The 22,431-nt window shown below is 46.4% G+C and overlaps 1 protein-coding gene across 1 annotated transcript in view; it reads right to left on the reverse strand.

Moving 5' to 3' along the window:
* cica (capicua transcriptional repressor a) overlaps positions 1-11,964 on the reverse strand; it is a 37,494-nt gene extending 25,530 nt beyond the window's left edge. The window contains exons 1-2 of the mRNA XM_045709883.2: positions 11,774-11,964; positions 4,717-8,653 (exon numbers count right to left, since the gene is read on the reverse strand). Of these exons, the coding sequence (XP_045565839.2) occupies positions 4,717-8,482 (3,766 nt within the window). The 5' untranslated portion in view covers positions 8,483-8,653; positions 11,774-11,964. The remainder of the gene's footprint in view (positions 1-4,716; positions 8,654-11,773) is intronic.
* Between the last annotated feature and the right edge of the window lie 10,467 nt (positions 11,965-22,431).

The following is a 22,431-nucleotide window of genomic DNA, read 5'->3' on the forward strand; positions in this document are numbered from 1 at the left end:
CACTAACCCCTATACACCTCTATTCACATCTATATACTAACCCCTATACACCTCTATATACTAACCCCTATACACCTCTATATACACCTCTATATACTAACCCCTATACACCTCTATATACTAATCCCTATACACCTCTATATACTAACCCCAATAAATGCTCTAAATACTAACCCCTATACACCTCTATATACTAACCCCTATACACCTCTATATACTAACCCCTATACACCTCTATATACACCTCTATATACTAACCCCAATAAACCTCTAAATACTAACCCCTATACACCTCTATATACTAACCCCTATACACCTCTATATACACCTCTATATACTAACCCATATACACCTCTCCATACTAACCCCTATACACCTCTATATACTAACCCCTATACACCTCTACATACTAACCCATATACACCTCTATATACTAACCCCAATAAACCTCTAAATACTAACCCCTATACACCTCTATATACTAACCCCTATACACCTCTATATACTAACCCCTATACACCTCTATATACTAACCCCTATACACCTCTATACACTAACCCCTATACACCTCTATACACTAACCCCTATACACCTCTATATACTAACCCCTATACACATCTATATACTAACCCCTATACAGCTCTATATAGACCTCTATACACTAACCCCTATAGGTCTCTATATACTAACCCCTATACACATCTATATACTAACCCCTATACACCTCTATATACTAACCCCTATACACCTCTATATACTAACCCCTACACACCTCTACATACTAACCCATATACACCTCTATATACTAACCCCTATACACCTCTATATACTAACCCCTATACACCTCTACATACTAACCCATATACACCTCTATATACTAACCCCTATACACCTCTATATACTAACCCCTATACACCTCTAAATACTAACCCCTATATACTAACCCCTATACACCTCTAAATACTAACCCCTATACACCTCTATATACTAACCCCTATACACCTCAAATAGAGGTGTATAGGGGTTAGTATATAGAGGTGTATAGGGGTTAGTATATAGATGTGTATAGGGGTTAGTATATAGGGGTTAGTATTTAGAGGTGCATAGGGGTTAGTATATAGAGGTGTATAGGGGTTAGTATATAGAGGTGTATATGGGTTAGTATGTAGAGGTGTATAGGGGTTAGTATATAGAGGTGTATAGGGGTTAGTATGGAGAGGTGTATATGGGTTAGTATATAGAGGTCTATAGGGGTTAGTATATAGAGTTGTTTAGGGGTTAGTATATAGAGGTGTATATAGAGGTGTATAGGGGTTAGTATATAGAGGTGTGTAGGGGTTAGTATTGTCGTGTCCTTATTATCACGCGATTAAACTGATTAATCGTTTAATTGTAATTAACTAGGAGATCGGGGCACCAAGGAAAATATTCAGATTACAAAGTTATAATTTTCCTAATATAAGTTTCCTATATTATAACATTATATATTATATTCTATTATAGTATAGGCCGATTATCTTCTGGTTTAAATGGTGTATTTTACCTCGCGTCCAGTCTCATTCCAAACTTCGTAAATTGTTGTATCTGCACGAACCCAGTCTTTACTAAGAGTCATCCATACATCAATTGTCTTAAAATCATTTATCTACTAAACTAAGTAAATCACAGAAAGTATACAAACAGTAATTATCGTCACAAAGAATTGGTAGAGTAATGTGCCCTAGTGGTCTAAACAGGCGTGGCTGGTGTCTTGTAGAACAATGGGTCATAAAATGTTCAGCTGAGGATGCACACAGAGTTCATTAATATTAACCTGTTAGGGCTAGGGGGCAGTATTGACACGGCCGGATAAAAAACGTACCCGATTTAATCTGGTTACTACTCCTGCCCAGTAACTAGAATATGCATTTAATTATTGGCTTTGGATAGAAAACACCCTAAAGTTTCTAAAACTGTTTGAATGGTGTCTGTGAGTATAACAGAACTCAAATGGCAGGCCAAAACCTGAGAAGATTCCATGCAGGAAGTGGCCTGTCTGACAAGTTGTGTTTCATCTTGGCTCTTTTTATTGAAGACTGAGGATCTTTGCTCTAACGTGACACTTCCTACGGCTCCCATAGGCTCTCAGAGCCCGGGAAAAAGCTGAACGATATCGAGGCAGCCTCTGGCTGAAATACATTATCGCTTTTGGCAAGTGGCCGATCAGAGTACTATGGGCTTAGGCGCGTGCCCGAGTCGACCGAATGCTTTATTTTCTTTCGTCTGTTTACCTAAACGCAGATTCCCGGTCGGAATATTATCGCTTTTTTTATGAGAAAAATGGCATAAAAATTGATTTTAAACAGCGGTTGACATGCTTCGAAGTACGGTAATGGAATATTTAGAATTTTTTTGTCATGCCGGGCTATCTACTGAGAATATTGCAAAATGTGCTTTCACCGAAAAGCTATTTTAAAATCGGACATATCGAGTGCATAGAGGAGTTCTGTATCTATAATTCTTAAAATAATTGTTATGCTTTTTGTGAACGTTTATCGTGAGTAATTTAGTAAATTCACTGGCAGTGTTCGGTGGGAATGCTAGTCACATGCTAGTCACATACTAATGTAAAAAGCTGGTTTTTGATATAAATATGAACTTGATTGAACAAAACATGCATGTATTGTATAACATAATGTCCTAGGGTTGTCATCTGATGAAGATCATCAAAGGTTAGTGCTGCATTTAGCTGTGGTTTTGGGTTTATGTGACATTATATGCTAGCTTGAAAAATGGGTGTCTGATTATTTCTGGCTGGGTACTCTGCTGACATAATCTAATGTTTTGCTTTCGTTGTAAAGCCTTTTTGAAATCGGACAGTGTGGTTAGATTAACGAGAGTCTTGTCTTTAAAATGGTGTAAAATAGTCATATGTTTGAAAAATTGAAGTTTTTGCATTTTTGAGGTTTTTGAATAACGCGCCACGGGATTACACTGGCTGTTATGTAGGTGGGACGATTTGGTGCCACCTACCCTAGAGAGGTTAACAATTGATATGCTAATCCTTTGCACATGAAAGCTCACTCATTTGGGAACAATTGCAATCAATATATATTTACGCTCAGTGTGTCGTCGGGATCCTTGTTGAAGAGTCGTTCTGTTGGAGAGTTCTCTCTCTCTCTCTCTCTCTCTCTCTCTCTCTCTCTCTCAGTTAGAATGGATCTTTCAAAGCGACATTCATTAATGTCGTCATAGAATGGATGTTTCGTTGGTCTTCGCGTTCAATGATATAATTTCTAGCTGCAGACTATTAATTAATATCAAAGACTTGTTCTTATTCTGTCAATATCAATAGTCTAAAAGTTAACCACGTGGTATAGTTCACTTTCAGTAGATGGATTGGATGGTCAAACCTATTGGCCAACTCGCAATGGAGTGGAGGCCTGGTCTGAAGAAAGTAGATCAGGGTATAGTTTTATAGTGAACATGTCACATGACGCCTGGTCCTGTCTGTGTCCCTGGGGGCGTGCCGATGACTGAGTTAAGCTTGGTACAGAAATACAATTCTATCACATTAACATCAGTACATAGCATCTCAATGTATTACAAATAGCTTTATCCTTATTAATACATTCTATACAACCATGTGGATGCAAGTCTCATCGCTGAGGCTATTATATAAACAGTTTTATGGTAATATGGCTATATTGTCTCTTCTGAGTATCACAAAATTGTACCAAGCGGACCAGTTCGTAGCTGGATTCTTCACCAATCTTTCATACCTTCTCCAGAACCTAAATGTCATTCGGTTCCCCAATTCTGTCTGTTGGAAGAATTTCCTGTGTCTCTCTATGGGACATGTTGCAAGAGATTCTCCGCTTAGAGTTTTACAACCCATTCAAACAGGGACTGCGTAGGGGAAGGTAGGTTGGGGGATGGTGCAAGGGGGGAGGGGTCAACTGTCCTCCCTGTACTCACAGAGGCCAACGTCATGACAGTATATAGAGGTGCATTGGGGTTAGTATGTAGAGGTGTATAGGGGTTAGTATATAGAGGTGTATAGGGGTAAGTGTATAGAGGTGTATAGGGGTTAGTATATAGAGGTGTATAGGGGTTAGTATATAGAGGTGTATATAGAGGTGTATATGGGTTAGTATATAGAGGTGTATAGGGGTTAGTATATAGAGGACCTCTTTATACTAACCCATATACACCTCTATTTACACCTCTATATACTAACCCCTATACACCTCTATATACTAACCCCTATACACCTCTATATACTAACCCATATACACCTCTATATACACCTCTATATACTAACCCCTATACACCTCTATATACTAACCCCTATCCTATACACCTCTATATACTAACCCCTATACACCTCTATATACTAACCCCTATACACCTCTATATACTAACCCCTATACACCTCTATACACTAACCCCTATACACCTCTATACACTAACCCCTATACACCTCTATATACCAACCCCTATACACCTCTATATACTAACCCCTACACACCTCTATATACTAACCCCTATACACCTCTATATACTAACCCCTATCCTAAACACCTCTATATACTAACCCCTATACACCTCTATATACTAACCCCTATACACCTCTATATACTAACCCCTATCCTATACACCTCTATATACTAACCCCTATCCTAAACACCTCTATATACTAACCCCTATACACCCCAATAATAATTGTTGTCTTACCTGTCCCGGGCCGTCCAATGATGATGTCCTTGCGGGGTGCAGGGTGAGGGGACTCGGCTGGTAGGATGAGGGGCAGCAGGGCGGTTGGAGACGGGTGGCAGGCTACCGGCTGGGGCAATGCCCCTCCAATGGCATCCTGGTGCCCGCCGGGCTTCCTCTCCCACTCCCTACCTCCCGATCCAGAGCTGGAGAGGGCGGAGCCAGTAGAGGAGATGGAGGCGGAGCCACCACTGAGGGTGGGGCTGGAGTGGGCAGGGTGTCCGGCGACGGCTGGGGTCAGGGACTGGGAGGAGGTTACAAGGACAAGGGTGGAGGCGGGGTTTCGCAGGAGGACTGCGCCATTGGTGGCGGTGCCGTTGATGGGCACGGGTGCTTGGAGGCCGGTGGCAAGGTGCAGGGGCTGGCTGTGCTCTCTGGAGGAGCGGCCTCCTCCTCCCCTCCTCACCAGGGGTCCATCTGTGAACTTGGCCAGGGGGACGTCGGGGTTCCGCACGATGACAGGGGAGTCTCGCAGGGGCACGACACGGCGGGGACTGGGGTCCTGGGGCAGGGGGGAGGGAGGGGTGGGGGACACCAGCATTGGCGGGGGGGTGGAGGCGGCGGAGGATGGGGGGCGGCTGGTGGCGCTCCGGGGCCGGGGGAAGGATAGGGAGGAGGGGGTGGTGGTCTGGCTCTGAGGAGAGAGCACCCTGAAGGCGGCTGGGCTGAGGCCAATAGTCTCCCCTAACTGCTGGTCGGGCTTAGTGTAATCCTGGGCAGAGAGGGGCAGGGGCGGAGGAAGGGCATCAAGTTTCCGCTTGCTGGGGCTCATGGGCACGGTGAAGGTGAGGTTGGTCTGGAAGGTGGGTACGATGCCCGACAGGTGGCGCTCGCGCTCCGAGCCCGGCGTGCCCATCTTAGTGCCGCTCAGGTGGCGGTGGCGGCGAGGGGTGAGCGAAGGCGGCGCCGTGATGGGGCTGAAGGTGGCCGGGCGGAAGACGAAAAGCGGGGAAGGCGAGGGCGACGGCGTGGGTGAGAAGGGCGACTGGTTGGAGATGGGAGAGAAGGAAGGCGTGCCCGAGCGGGAGCTGCCCAGAGATACCAGCATTGTGGCCGCCTCGCACTCATCAAAGTCGAAGCGTGATAAGTCCTGGGGCAGGAGCGAGGGCAGGACCAGGCGGGGGCGTGAATCCGCTCCCCTACTGCTCGCTTCGCTGCTGTCTCGCGACGTGTTGTCCCAGTCGAACTCCGAACTGGTCCGGCCGCCGCCCAGCCTCAGGTCTGACGGGGTTAGGGTGCCCGTACTGCTGGCCCCGCCACGGTCTCTGCCCCCTCCGCTGGCCTCCATCTCTTTAGTTCTCATGGAGAGATGACGCGAGCAGTAGCCTCTTCTCTGGGACTCCTTAGAGCAGCCCTCTCTGGAGCACAGCCTCCTCCACTGCTTGCCGTTGAACTTCTTGCGGATGCCCGTGGGGGTACACACCACGTCGCCCTTCTTGTACTTCTGCTGGGCCGCCGTGAGCGGGGTGCGGGAGCGCGACGAGGATGTTGAACTCGAGCACGAGCCTCCACCCCCTCCAGATGCACCGTGGGAGTTGGAGTTTGAAGAGGGCGGCTTATCCAGGGAGCCGCGGGAGGACGAGGAGGACAGAGGAGGGAGCTGAGGGGTGGCGATGACGGCCGCCCCCGCTGCCAGGGCTCCCGACTCCAGCCCCAGTAGCACCGTAGGGGAGGGAGGGGGGTGGGGGTTGAGGGCCAGGTGGGGGCCCACCAGCGGGGTGCCTCCGAGGCTCCGGACCACGGACAGGTGGGGGCTGAGGTAGCCCGGGGGCGGCTTGGAGAGTATGTGCCTGTGCTGGGACACCGTCAGGGCCTTGGCCGCCCCTCCCGCCGCCCCCATGGGCACCATGCTGAAGTGGGACACCTCTATGTCCTCCTCGGGGGTCAGGGGCATGAAGTGGTGGTGCTGCTTGGCCCTCTCTCGGTTATCTCTCTCTTGTTTCCTCTGGAGCTCCCGCTCTCTGTCCACCAGGTCCTTCTCTCGCTCCCAGTCTCTTCCGGGCACCAGACTTAGCACCGAGGCAGGGGTGACGGGGGAGCTGACAGTGGAGGAAGACGAGGAGGCGGGGGCCGTTCCAGGGTATGAAAGCCTCCCCAACACGGACCCAGCCACGGCTGCGCTGAGCCCCATCCCACGGCTGAGGCGACACAGCTCCTGCTCCACCTCTATCTCGTCCCTGTCCTCTTTCTCTCTCTCCCTCTCTCGCCCTCTCTTGGCGGCGGCATCGCTTTCCTCTCGCCCCCCTCCGCAGGGTCCCAGGTCCAGGTCCCAGGGGGGCACCAGCAGGCGGAGGCTCTGACGGGACACCCACACAGCGGTCGGAGTGCCCACCCTGCCATCCCCTTCCTCATCCCCTGGGGGCACTCTATCCTCTAACAACACTCTATAGGGGTAGGACACAGCCGGGTGGGAGTCCACCTGGGTGACCAGGCCCTCTCGGTACCACTGGCGCTGGGCCTCTGTGGTGCCGCCGTCCTCGTTACCTCCGAAGGGCACGCACACAGGGGTGCCGATGGGGACGGCTTGGGAGCCGGGCGGCGGGGCATCCATGATAATGTCCACGGGTCCCTGGGCGCCCTCACGGAACGGGTAGCGGTAAAGCTCCTTCTCACCGTTCAGCTGCACCTCCAGGCTGCCGTGCTCGCCGCTCACCCGCCGCACCACGCCCGCTCTGAACACTGAGTCCATGCTCTCCCTCCCCCCTCCTCCGTTCTCCTCTTCCCCCTTCCCAGTCCTCCTCCGAGCCTGCCTGGCTAGCACCCGCTGGTTCTTTAGACCTTTGGCCAGGGCGTCGGCGAGCGCGTCCGACAGGCTCTGTGGGGTCGGCGTGTGCGGGGTGCTACGTTGCACCAGGGCCAGGGTGTGTGCTTCGGTGGTGGGGTTGGTGTGGTGAGAGTTTGAGCGGTGTGGCTCGCTCACGTCCAGGTCGTGTTCGCTGGCCGTGTCTGTAGAGGAGCAGCGGACAGGGCTGGGGGAGATTTCTCTGCCTCCCTCTGGGCCTCTCCTGTCTCTGTCCCCTGTGGGAGGGGGTCCAGGTGTGTTGTCCCTGTCCTGTGGTGGAGCTATAGTGGTAATGTAGTCCTCCACTGGTCTCCTGGTCTGACTGTTGATGTCAGTGAGCGAACCGCCCTCACTCGCCGCCGACCCGGGCCCCGAAGATAAGCTGGACAACTGACTTCCGGCGTTACTGTCACAGTGAGCACTATTTCTGTTCAGTGGAGGCGCGCCGGTGTTGCCGGGGTTTCCGTGGTTGGCGGCGGCGGCGGCGGCGGCAGCACAGTGCTCAGAGGTGTACTTCTTCTTGGGGACGCGGGCCTTGAAGGTGGCCGTCTTGCGGTTTGACGAGGGGTTGGGGCTGTTGGCGGCGCTGGCGGTGCTGCTGCTGCTGTCTGTGCTGTGGGCGCTCAGCGACTTGACGCTCCCCGGGCGGGAGTCCTCCGACTTCCCAGGGAGGGAAGCTGCTGCTGCGGCCGTTGTCTCTGGGAGCCGGGGCCCCTCTCTGTGGCCCTCCCTCTCTGGCGTGGCCATCGTTGTGAGTGTCACCGACTCCTCCTGAGAAGACTCTGAGTGAGATGAGGTTTGGGGTGAGGTCTGACTTTTGGGGGATCGGTCTCTGTTCTCGTCCGAGTCTCTTTTCTCTCCACTGTCCCCCGTCCCCCGTCTCTTCCCCCCTTTGGCTCGGGTCGACGGGGGCGAGCGCCTTCCTTGTTTTTTAATCGGCTTCATCTCTGCATTGGGAGTTTTCTTGACTATTTACAGTGGCTTAATTTTTCCAGAGTCCAGAATCTTTGTTCCTCTCTCCTCCCTCTATTTCCCTGCTCTTCCAGCTCCTCTCTCTCTCTTCTCCCGCCCTTTCCTCTTTCTGTTTCTCCAGCTCTTTCCACCTTATTCCAGACCCTGAAACAGAGCAGAGCGTAACAAGGGATGGATTATTCATGTGGTGAATGCATTGTGACATTATACAAAGCCTATTCACCAGCTAAGGTAGCGGTGGGGAGAAGTGACTGTCAAAGAAAAACTGGGCCCAGTTTTTCCAAATCATTTCGAATACAGACCTATTCTATAAAACCATGTATTTTGTGTCCTTGGTAATGCATTCATTAATGATATGAGTGATGTATCATTCTACTCAAGAAGTAATGGGTATTACCATTTTATTACAAAATCATTTCACATGAATTTCACTGAGTGTACAAAATATTAGGCAAAACTGCTCTTTCCATTACATAGACTGACCACATGAATCCAGGTGAAAGCTTTAAGTCTTGAGACAACTGAGACATGGATTGTGTGTGTGTGCCATAGTGTGGTAAGTAATAGAACAATATAGCAGAATAGTGGCGAGCACATTTGGAAGTGCTTGTCCAGACAAGTCTGCACCCACACACGCACACTCTCTCTATCTCTCTCTCTGGTTTCTTGGCTATGACAGTTGAGGAGGGGGAATTCCTTCTTGTTCACTCGCATTTCTCTCTTTCTCTTACTCACTCGTTCTTTCTCTCTCTCTGGTTCTCGGTGGTGACCTTCATCTATTTCGTAGCTGAACCAATCCGCCCTTACAATCCACACTTCCTGTTATGGACCATTACCTAACTTCCTGCTGCTTCGTTATCCTCTGTCTTTAGCCCTCTCTTTCTCCTTAGATTTCATACCAACAACCACTCTCTCATTTAGAGGCATTTTTCACTGCCAGGGAAAACATCTATGTCGCTCGAACGCTGACAAATGTTGATGACAGAAACAAACTGAAAACCAACAGGTTTGGTTTGGGTTTTCCATTGGAACAGGCAGCGCCATGTGTTGTAGGCCTAACAATCCTCTAACAAAGCAGGACCAAAGACAAACATCAAAGTCTAGACAAAATGATATTGTGGCGTATGAGTTTGCTTTTATCACGTTGGGATTTAATGCTACATGTCATGGAGAAATGATGATATTTATTGAATATTAGGTTCTTACAATGTCATGTACGTCTAGTAATTTCATTCATTTAGCTCTACAGAACTCCAAGGTACCTATCTACTTGTAATGAGAAACTACAGACCTGTATTGTTGTGACCACACTCCACGTAAACTGCTGTTTGATAATACACACAGTTACAACCCAGTACCTGTGTTAAACAAATTATATTTGGGAGACTTGAGATTGCGTCCAAAGAACTGTCATCACAATGTCATTTGTTGCCTCGCTTTTTTTCAAGTTAGAAGTGTGCACATTGTTTACTCAATAGTGCACACCGGCAAGTATGTGGGTGAGTGTCATAATTAAAACAATTTCGATAAATGAAGGTACAACGCATTTCCCTTCTAAATGTATGAGCCTTATCCATTTATCAATATTGCGTCAATGTTCAATCTTCTGTTCCGTCAAGGTTCACTCGGGCTCCAGAGTGGCACAGCTGTCTAAGACACAGCATCTCTGGTGCTAGAGGCATCGCTACAGACACCAGGCTATATCACAACCGGCCGTGATTGTGAGTCCCATAGGGACTCGCACAAATGACCCAGCGTCGTCCTGGGTTTGGCCGGTGTAGGCCGTCATTGTAAATAAGAATTTGTTCTTAACAGATTTGTCTAGTTAAATAAAGGTTAAAAAAATATATATATGTTGCTCATATCTATGCTGTAGAAACTTAGCATGCTGAACTATTACCATGTTATAGCTTTGCCATTTGTCACCATTGGAGAACTTGTGGTAATATCCTATGTGACCATAATGAAAAATCAATATTCACATAACATCCCAATGTGCACAGACGTCAATTCAACGTATAGTCTACGTTGGTTAAACGTAATTTCATTTAAACGACGTGGGGGAGAATAAAAAAAAACGTTGATTCAACCAGTGTGTGCACAGTGGGGTGAATTTACACCTCTACAATTTCGATTCATCGACACATAACTATAAAACGATGATAACTACTGGAGAATGTTGCACTGATAGCGGAACTTACCGGATAACTGACAAACTTCACGTAGGGCCTACCTACCAAAGCACTTCGGCTGAAAATAGATCGAAAACAAACTACAACCCTAAAACCGAAGCGATGTCAAATGCGAAACGAACGCGAGAATGGCGTCACTGTTAGTTTCGCTGAATAAGTAACGTTACCGTATATGTGTCAACCCCTCTTATTGGTCGTAGCGCTTTGCGATTACTATCAGCTTACTACACAACCAGCTTACTACACAACAGGGCCGTGAAGTCCAGTGACGCAGGTCTAACAACACAAGGCCGCTTAGAAAAATCTTCTTCGTGCAACATTTAACACGGGGAATTTAAACAGTTAAAAAAGGCCCGGCATTCCAAAATATGGTGCTGTGGAACAACTCATCGAAAGGTATTGCAAACAGATTTAGGCTTTACTTAAATCAATCTAACAATATGTCATTAACGTTACATCGTGCGACGGGCAGCCAAAGTAATTATGCTGCGAATTCATTCGTGACAACCGTTGTAAAATGTCGACATTACTGGATGCAACTTAGAAAGTAATTTACCGGCGAGTGCAAACTGCAACATTGTACATTAAGTTACAATAAAAAGTTTTTAAAAAACAAAAAATGTGGACACAACGTAGAAACGCGGCCCACAAGCCTGCAGGCGAAGGACAGATTCAAATAGACATTTTGTATCACGAATAGTAGCCTATGTAGAGTTAATAAAGCGAATAACTATGTAGGTGATGCAGATCGCTTCAATGTTTGCTTTCAATCGCGACCTAAGAAAAACACTTCTAGGAAGTCTCAGTCTTATAATGGCAGTTATGGCGTTGAATATTTTCTGGGGGAAAAGTTTTAGGCTGACAATCCACCCGCACCGCTCCCTTTTCATGAAGTGTGGCATCCAATCCCCTCTTTACTTCTCTCCGTGGAGTATTATAAAAAATGAAAATATATTTGTATTAGTAGTTACAAAGGGTGCTTATTATTGGCAACGTCTACAACGTAGCAGGTCGACAAAGCAAAACAGGCTACTGCAGTGCTGCAGAAGAAAGATTTGTAGGTTTTACTCACCACAAAATTATTTTCAATGCAGATATTTATCGAGTCAGTAGGGGAATCGTTAGTAGGCCTATAGTCGGAAATCCAGGGTTGACATTTAACAGACTGTCACATTATCTTTCTTCTGTAAAGCAACTTAAAGGAGGAAAAACTACTGACTGCTCTGTACATTCTACTCTACAGTCGCAAAATGGTGAATGAAGCCCAAAGCCTTGACACTAGTCCATGTAGCCAATCAGAGGACACATTTGAGTACAGTAGCCAGTAGATTTCACGAATCCAAGGAACTACATGGCAATGTGTATTTGATTGACACCGTGTTTAGTCGAATCGTGCTGTGGCAAAACACCAAACAGCTGTTTATGACAGGGCTGCGGCATCCAATAGTGCTTTAGGGGAGGTCTGCTGACAGGGAGTAGGCGGGCGAATGGAATAAAAATAACTCTCTTCACCAGTCTACAAACGCACACAGAGGAGATAACGGTCCTATAAAAATTGGAATTTGGGACCTGATGTTCTTTAACGCTCGGTTTTGCAGTTGTGGTAATATAAGGACATCTGTTGTAAAAAATAATAATACATTTAACCTGTAGCTTACATGACCAGTATAGAAGAGGCAAGTGACGTTCAACCAGCAAGTAAATGGGGAGGGGAATGGGATAGAAAAAAGTTTAGAGCGGTTTATTTTCGCTAATCAATGCGCTCACGCAAGTGACATCGAAAACCTAGACATTATGAATGTCAATTTCTGTTATTTATTTCGAATATACGTTTTTTATCCATCGTTTTTTCCCTATTGTATCCTTTGATATTTTCATTCTTCTCCTTTACATTAGCCAATCTAGCCAATCACAGCGCTCTATATACTATCGTTGACGTCAGTGCGCGCTTTGTCCCGCCTCCCCATCCAACGGTTGACTATAAAGCTAACGTCACCAAATCAATCTACGATTGGCCAAATGATACAGGGTCTCTAGGCCAATGACCAAGTACTGTGATGAGGTCATCATGCTTGTTGCCATCAGCTGAGCCAAACAGGAAGGGTCCAGAGTAAATGAGTCTAAACCTAGGATTACTGTTCCTAAGGGAATGAGCCATATATATTCCTCTATAACATTTCATAATGATGATGGGTATCATGTTCGTATGGATTGGTTTGTAGCAGTGCAACACACCGTGCACTGTTCCCTGCATGTACAGATGGTGAGCGGACTGGTTTTGGTCAACAGTATAGTTCTGCTTACTGCGGCAATGAAGTATGTTTGTCACGCACATACCATGTAGTTATAACATGTTAGGGTGGTTCGTAACCTTTGTGCGTGGAAGTGCACACACACACACACACACACGCGCACACACAGAGCAGGTTCATACACACATACGTGCATGCATGGACGCGCATACACACATGTCAAGCTCATACACATATATGCGCATTCATAGGCCTACATACCAGGCTCATACACACATACTGCACATGCGCGCACACACACACGCTGTACGTGCACGCACACACTCACGCACACACACACACACACACACACAGTTCCACGCCTTGATGGGTAGAGCACTGCAGTCTCTCAGCAGTCTGTGTTCATTCACAGTGTCTACGCATCATCAGAAATGTAGGACAACAGAATATGAGAGAAGTAACTTTGAGAAAGGATTTCATAAACCGGCGACATAGAGATGCAAACATCATACAGAATCTCTCGTTTTTGAATGAGCTCGTTGAGTAATCTGGTAACATTTAGCCTACAGTAAAGCCTGCAGGTATAAAGGTCTATAACTCTGAACAAAAACAATACAATGACTTATAATAAGGCTTATATTATTTCATACTATTTTCAAATCATTCTAAAAAGCAATTTGTCAAAATCATTATGTGATGATTATAAGGCTTTATAAGGGGACTATGCGTGGGCATGACAAGTCTTACAATGCATTATAGCTGCATCATAACCCATTACTCCTAATCCTGTTCTTCTCTCAGAGCCCTTTTAGGAGCATGATAAATACTACATGTAGGAAAGCAAAAATCCTATATCCACATTACATAAACGCATAGCTATGTGGGAAAGCTCAATCCCTCTGTGACACTGACTCACTGAGGACATCTGCATGGACAGAGAGGAGATAGCATACAGTAAACATGTACTAACATGCAACGCTGCTACTATGGGCAGAGTTCAAGTGGTGAGTCTGGCCAGGTTAGAAAAGTAGCTCTCCCATTCACATGACACACTGGTAATGAATCCCGATTACAGGGATCTGGCTCACATGCTGTCCAGGCCAATCTCTCTCCCTAAATACACAAACACACACACACACACACACACGGAAGCATACTGCTGCACACAAGTATGCTCTCACGCACACAGTAGCTCTTGGGCTTTGAGTTTCTGTTTACAAAAGGGGCTTGATGCAGTCTATGTCTCCAATTGGTTGCAAAGACCCTGGAATAAAAGTACTTTCACTGTAAACTGTACATTGAACATGCTTTGTACTCCAAGGTTAGGCTTACCTTGGGTCCATGTAACCATCCCCTTTTGTTCAGAAAATGATTATAATGGAGGTAGCTTCAAAAAATAGCAGAGAACAATATGTGATGTAAACAAAGGCAAGGACAAGTGTACACTATGTAACCCATAATGCAATAGGCTGGAGTTCTATAGATGCATACCGTCTGAAGCCTGGTTTAGATCTTATCTGTCGGAAAGATATCAGTTTGTCTCTGTGAATGGTTTGTCCTCTGACAAATCAATTGTAAATTTCGGTGTTCCTCAAGGTTCCGTTTTAGGACCACTATTGTTTTCACTATATATTTTACCTCTTGGGGATGTTATTCGAAAACATAATGTTAAATTTCACTGCTATGCGGACGACACACAGCTGTACATTTCAATGAAACATGGTGAAGCCCCAAAATTGCCCTCGCTAGAAGCCTGTGTTTCAGACATAAAGAAGTGGATGGCTGCAAACTTTCTACTTTTAAACTCGGACAAAACAGAGATGCTTGTTCTAGGTCCCAAGAAACAAAGAGATCTTCTGTTGAATCTGACAATTAATCTGGATGGTTGTACAGTCGTCTCAAATAAAACTGTGAAGGACCTCGGCGTTACTCTGGACCCTGATCTCTCTTTTGAAGAACATATCAAGACTGTTTCAAGGACAGCTTTTTTCCATCTACGTAACATTGCAAAAATCTGAAATTTTCTGTACAAAAATGACGCAGAAAAATTAATCCATGCTTTTGTTACTTCTAGGCTGGACTACTGCAATGCTCTACTTTCCGGCTACCCGGATAAAGCACTAAATAAACTTCAGTTAGTGCTAAATACGGCTGCTAGAATCCTGACTAGAACCAAAGAATTTGATCATATTACTCCAGTGCTAGCCTCCCTACACTGGCTTCCTGTTAAGGCAAGGGCTGATTTCAAGGTTTTACTGCTAACCTACAAAGCATTACATGGGCTTGCTCCTACCTATCTTTCCGATTTGGTCCTGCCGTACATACCTACACGTACGCTACGGTCACAAGACGCAGGCCTCCTAATTGTCCCTAGAATTTCTAAGCAAACGGCTGGAGGTAGGGCTTTCTCCTATAGAGCTCCATTTTTATGGAATGGTCTGCCTACCAATGTGAGAGACGCAGACTCAGTCTCAACCTTTAAGTCTTTACTGAAGACTTATCTCTTCAGTAGGTCCTATGATTAAGTATAGTCTGGCCCAGGAGTGTGAAGGTGAACGGAAAGGCTGGAGCAACGAACCGCCCTTGCTGTCTCTGCCTTGCCGGTTCCCCTCTTTCCACTGGGATTCTCTGCCTCTAACCCTTTTACAGGGGCTGAGTCACTGGCCTACTGGTGTTCTTCCATGCCGTCCATGGGAGGGGTGCGTCACTTGAGTGGGTTGAGTCACTGACGTGGTCTTCCTGTCTGGGTTGGCGCCCCCCCCCTTGGGTTGTGCCATGGCGGAGATCGTTGTGGGCTATACTCGGCCTTGTCTTAGGACGGTAAGTTGGTGGTTGGAGACATCCCTCTAGTGGTGTGGGGGCTGTGCTTTGGCAAAGTGGGTGGGGTTATATCCTGCCTGTTTGGCCTTGTCTGGGGGTATCATCGGATGGGGCCACAGTGTCTTCTGATCCCTCCTGTCTCAGCCTCCAGTATTTATGCTGCAGTAGTTTATGTGTCGGGGGGCTAGGGTCAGTCTGTTACATCTGGAGTATTTCTCTTGTCTTATCCGGTGTCCTGTGTGTATTTAAACATGCTCTCTCTAATTCTCTCTTTCCCTCTTTCTGTCTTTCTCTCGGAGGACCTGAGCCCTAGGACCATGCCTCAGGACTACCTGGTATGATGACTCCTTGCTGTCCCCAGTCCACCTGGCCGTGCTGCTGCTCCAGTTTCAACTGTTCTGCCTGCGGCTATGGAACCCTGACCTGTTCACCGGACGTGCTTGTTGCACCCTCGACAACTACTATGATTATTATTATTTGACCATGCTGGTCATTTATGAACATTTTAACATTTTAACATCTTGACCATGTTCTGTTATAATATCCACCCTGCACAGCCAGAAGAGGACTGGCCACCCCTCATAGCCTGGTTCCTCTCTAGGTTTCTTCCTAGGTTTTTGGCCTTTCTAGGGAGTTTTTCCTAGGGAGTTTTTCCTAGCCACCGTGCTTCTTTCACATGCTTTGCTTGCTGTTTGGGGTTTTAGGCTGGGTTTCTGTACAGCACTTTGAGAATACCAGCTGATGTACGAAGGGCTATATAAAAATAAATTTGATTTGATTTGATTTGATATAGACCTCCACAAGGCAGACAAGGCCCACAGTTCTATTGATATAACTTTATTTTACAGCACATAGTTGCATATTGACTACATCATGTTAATTACATTTTAATAACCTTTGAATAACTTATTTGTTTCTGCTAATTATAAATACATTTTGTTAACGTTATGTAGTTACCAATTGTGTAGAATTTTTATTTTTTTATAAAACTACTGTAAAAAAAAAAATGTAAGTGCTACCATTCTATCAACTAGTTTCCTCAATCACAGAAAAGTTCTGTCAAATAAATAATTTCAATATTTTTTTGCACAAAATATACAATGTATTTGCTATACCCACTAGCTGACACACAACATTATCCGTCTGTGTTGAGTTAGTGAGAGTATAAAACAGTGGGTTACTACGGCGACACACACAACTGAGGATAATTAGCAGTCTTTGTGATCTTGTTCTTCGGGCCCGGCCTCCATCTCTTCTCAAAATGTTGACCTCTGCCCTCAGCCTAGGGCCAGGCAACAAACCCTCCCAGCGGGCAGCTCAAAGTGTCCTGTCAATCAACTTTTGTGGAACGCAGCCCCCTGGTGAGCTGCTCTGCATAAGATTTGATAAAAGTTAGACTGGCAAATGTAGAGCAGGGAGAGATCACCTGATGACATTCGCTCCAATGAGAGGTGACAGTGAGAGACGATGATGGAGGAGGAGTCTGATAGGGCTATAAAAGCAGAGAGGAGAGAAGAGATACATTTACATGTTGTTGGGACAGGTCCTAAAGCAAGAGGAAGTGTCAGGGCTAATAGAGGGAGCGTTGAACACGGCAAGGTATGAAAGGGTGATATTCTGCAATGTTTTTAGAGTGATATAATATCCATTATTCCTAAGGCTAGGGACGGGTGAGGTTTTGGGTAGTTTTGTCGTGACCATCTTCTGGTTCTCTGAATAACCTGCAAAAGGTCCTGCAAAAAAGCATGTTGACACATCCAGACTCAAGACAGGCCATTTCCCCTCAGATACATTTTGACAATGCAGCATCTATTATGTAATTATCCAATCATAAAAGCCTTTTTATCTTAAGATTTTAAATGTGTATGTCTGTCCTTAAATGCCTCTTGGTATGTGTTTTGAGTGGCAGACTTGTTTATATTTAGTCAAGTTAAAGTAACAAGCAATGCGTTGTAGCTTTTATATCATTTTAAGCACTTACATGTCTCTCGGATAAAAGGATAAATATCACAAATAAGGAACGTAAAAAGTGGATGTTTTAAAGTCCGGAATGTCCCCTCTCACCCTTTGCCTCAATGAACATGGAGTGGCCACCTGACCTCTCTCTAGGACAACTAAACTAGGCTTTATGATCTTAATTGAGGACATTTTTCCTTTTATTAGGACATATCTTCATTTTTAAAGGACACTTTTTGTACATTTCTGGACTCAAACAGCCCCTTTCTCCCCATTTAGAGGACAGCATATCTGTATGCAAAATCTGTACGTGCATACATCATTTAACAAGGACTGGTAGCCCTAACAATGCATTTTGCAGTCCTATTTCATCTAGTATTTACTATAGAACGATATAATAGTTATAATTACATAACCATCATAAAACTCTGTAAAACAATTCAATATGATTTTGTATTCAATAATATAGTACTGATATTTCCTGTCGTATCCGTCTCCTGTGTACGTTACTGGTTGGAGACACTGGCAGGACCATAAATGACCAGCAGAGGGGGGGCAGTCTCCAAGTTAAGGAAAGCCATGGGAAAATCCTAGGTCAGTTACTGCATCTTTCAGTGTCGCCTACTTCCCCGTTAAGGAGTTTGGTGGGTCGTGATGTTCACTGGCCTTCAACAACAAGAGCTAGTTTGTCGTGATATTTACTAGCTTTCAAGTAAAAAAAAACTATTTTAGCACAGCAATAAGAGTCCAGTTATGGATGGGTTTGAAAATGTCACAGAATCAAGGGGATGGAATCTGAATAGAAAAGGATGTTTAATGACCCAAGACAGATAGAATATGGAATAACCATACAAAAGGATTTAAACAAACAGTTACACTCTTCAAAGAAACACACATACATGCACACTCAATTCCTGTCTGAGTACTTCCGTTACAATAGCTACAGTGCCTTTAGTAAATATTCATACCCCTTAAATTATTCTACATTTTGTTGTGTTACAGCCTGAATTCAAAATAGACTAAATATTTTCTATCACCCATCTACACACAATAGTCCATAATGACAGTGAAAACATGTTTAAAAGTTTAGCAAATGTAGTGAAAATGTAATGCAGAAATATCTCATTTACATAAGTATTCACACCCCTTTGCTATGACACTTCAAACTGAGCTCAGGTGCACCCAATTTCCTTTGGTCATTCTTGAGATATCCTTGAGATGTCGCTAAAACTTGATTGGCGTCCACCTGTGGCCAATTCAATTGTTTGGACATGATTTAGAAAGAAACACACCCGTCAGTCCCACAGTTGACAGTGCATGTCAAAGCAGAAACTATACCGTGAACTCCAAGGAACTGTCCGTAGATCTCCAAGATAGAATTGTGATGAGGCATATATCTGGGGATGTCAGGGATTTCTTCGTCGTCAGACGATATAGCGAAATCATCGTCGGAAAAAGATGACCAATATGCGGCAGAGTTGATATAGTTCATTTTGAACATTTAATAAACTCAAAAACGAACATACAAAATAACAAAACGCACTCACGATATACTGGACAGTCCTGTTAGGCTCACTCACGCTAAACAAGAAACAATCTCCCACAATTACACAGACAAACACACCCAACTAATATAGGACTTCCAATCAAAGGCAACACCACACAGCTGCCTTCAATTGGAAGTCCACCCCAATTAACCAAACATAGACATACAACCAACTAGATCAACATAGAAATACGTAAACAAGGAACAGTGCCCAAAAACCCCGGAATACTTAAATCAAATGCCCTTTTAGAAAAAACACCACCCCGAACCACATAAACCAAATACCCTCTGCCACGTCCTGACCAAACTACAATAACAATTAACCCTTATACTGGCCAGGACGTGACAGTACCCCCCCTAAAGGTGCTAACCCCGGAAGCACCTCAAAAAATAACAAAAACCCCAAACAAACAAAAAAATCCCCCTAACTAAAGGGAGGGAAGGGAGGGTGGCTGCCGTCAACGACGGCACTGTGCTACACCCCCCCTCCCCAACCCACCTATATCTGGAGGTGGCTCTGGTTCAGGCAGTTCCGGGCAGACGACCGACCCCGGCAGCTCCGGGTAGACGGGCCACTTGGGCTGGCCCGGAAGACAGTCGGGCCACTCGGGCTGGCGCGGAAGACAGTCGGGCCACTCTGGCAGACCCGGAGACAGTCGGGGCAGTCTGGCATCGCCGGGCAGTCTGGCATCGCCGGGCAGTCTGGCCACTCTGGCCTCTCCGGGCAGTCTGGCCACTCTGGCATCTCCGGGCAGTATGGCCACTCTGGCATCTCCGGGCAGTCTGGCCACTCTGGCATCTCCGGGCAGTCTGGCCACTCTGGCATCTCCGGGCAGTCTGGCCACTCTGGCATCTCCGGGCAGTCTGGCCACTCTGGCAGCTCCTGACTAGTGGGTGGCTCTGGCGACTCTTGACTGACGGGCAGTTCGGGCGACTCTTGACTGACGGGCAGTTCGGGCGACTCTTGACTGACGGGCAGTTCGGGCGACTCTTGACTGACGGGCAGTTCTAGCGACGTCGGACTGGGATGACACACTTGAAGCCTGGTGCGTGGTGCTGGTACTGGACGTACCAGACTGGGAACACGCACCTCCAGGCTAGTGCGGGGAGCGGGAACAGGACGAGTCGGACTGGGCTGACGCACTTCCGGGTCTGCACGAGAGACAGGAGCTGGAAACCCAGGGCTATGGAGGCGCACAGGCGGTCTTGATCTTACCTCCTGCACAACCCGTCCTGGCTGGATGGAACTAGTAGCCCTGTACGAGCGGGGTGCTTGTACAGGGCGGACTGGGCTGTGCAGGGGCCTGATGGTAGCCGTGCGTAGAGCGGGAGTTGGGTAGCCTGGTCCTCGGAGGCGTACCGGCGACCAGATGCGCTGCGCAGGCATCCTCCTACCAGGCTGGATGCCCGCTCTAGCACGGCACCTGCGAGGGGCTGGAATAACGCGCACCGGACTGTGCGTGCGTATGGGTGAGATAGTGCGCTCTTCAGCGAAACATGGCTGGCTTCTGGCTCTTCCTTGGCTTAGCCAAACTACCCGTGTGCCCCCCCCCAAAAAATTCTTGGGGGTGCCTCTCGTGCTTCAAAGCCAGTCGTGATCCTCGGAAACGTTCCCGGTCCTTACCAGCCATTCTCCATGGGCCCTCTCCGGCCATAACTTGTTCCCATGTCCATCTCTCCCGTTTGTCCAATTCGAAATTCCTCTGCTCCTTCCTCTGCTGCTTGGTCCTGGTTTGGTGGGAGATTCTGTCAGGGATTTCTTCGTCGTCAGACGATATGGCGAAATCATCGTCGGAAAATGAGGACCAATATGCAGCAGAGTTGAGATAGTTCATTTTGAACATTTAATAAACTCAAAAACGAACATACAAAATAACAAAACTCACTCACGATATACTGGACAGTCCTGTTAGGCTCACTCACGCTAAACAAGAAACAATCTCCCACAATTACACAGACAAACACACCCAACTAATATAGGACTTCCAATCAAAGGCAACACCACACAGCTGCCTTCAATTGGAAGTCCACCCCAATTAACCAAACATAGACATACAACCAACTAGATCAACATAGAAATACGTAAACAAGGAACAGTGCCCAAAAACCCCGGAATACTTAAATCAAATGCCCTTTTAGAAAAAAAAACACCCCGAACCACATAAACCAAATACCCTCTGCCACGTCCTGACCAAACTACAATAACAATTAACCCTTATACTGGCCAGGACGTGACAGGGGAAGGGTATAAATAACACTTGCTAGAGTGTTGAAAGTTTCCAAGAGCACAGTGGTCTCAATCATTGGGAAATTAAAAAAATACTGAACTACCCAGACTGCCTATAGCTGGACGTCCGACCAAACTGAAAAACCGGGCAAGAAGGACTTTGTTCAGGGAGGTGACCAAGACCCCATTGACCAGTCTGACAGAACTACAGAAGTTCCTTGGCTGAGATGGGAGAACCAGCCAAAAGTACAACATTTGGGCTTTATGGGAAAGTGGCCAGACAGAAGCCACTCCTGAGAAAAAGGCACGACGGCACGCCTGCAGTTTGCAAGAAAGGACGCTCCGCAAGCCCAAAAATCTGTGGTCTGATGAGACCAATTGAACTCTTTGGCCTGATTGCAAAGTGCTATGTCTGGAGAAAACCAGGTGCAACTCATCACCTGTCTAACACCATCCCTACCGGGAAGCATGGTGGTGGCAGCATTATGCTACGGGGATGCTTTTCACTGTCAGGGACTGGGATACTGGCAAGAATAACGCGAACAATGAATGGAGCCAAATACAGGAAAATCCTTGATGAGAACCTGCTTCAGAGTACAAACAACCTTAGACTGGGGTGAAAATTAACGTTCGAACAGGACAATGACTCCAAGCATAATTCCAAAGCAACGCTTGAATAGCTTCCGAACAAGAATGTGAAAAGTCCTTGAGTTTCCCAGCCAAAGCTCAGACTTGATTGCCATTGAAAATCTGTGGAAAGACTTGTAGATTGCTGTTCACCGCCGCTCCCCCATTGAATTTAGGAGAATGGGAGAAAATCCCCAAATCCAGATGGGAAAAGCTGATACAGACGTACCAAAGACAACTCAAAGCAGTAATTGCCGCAAAACGTGCTTACACAAAGTACTTCCTCAGGGGTGTGAATATCA

Source organism: Salmo salar, chromosome 27, assembly GCF_965601325.2.
Source record: "Salmo salar chromosome 27, fSalSal1, whole genome shotgun sequence".
Classification (NCBI taxonomy): Eukaryota; Metazoa; Chordata; class Actinopteri; order Salmoniformes; family Salmonidae; genus Salmo; species Salmo salar.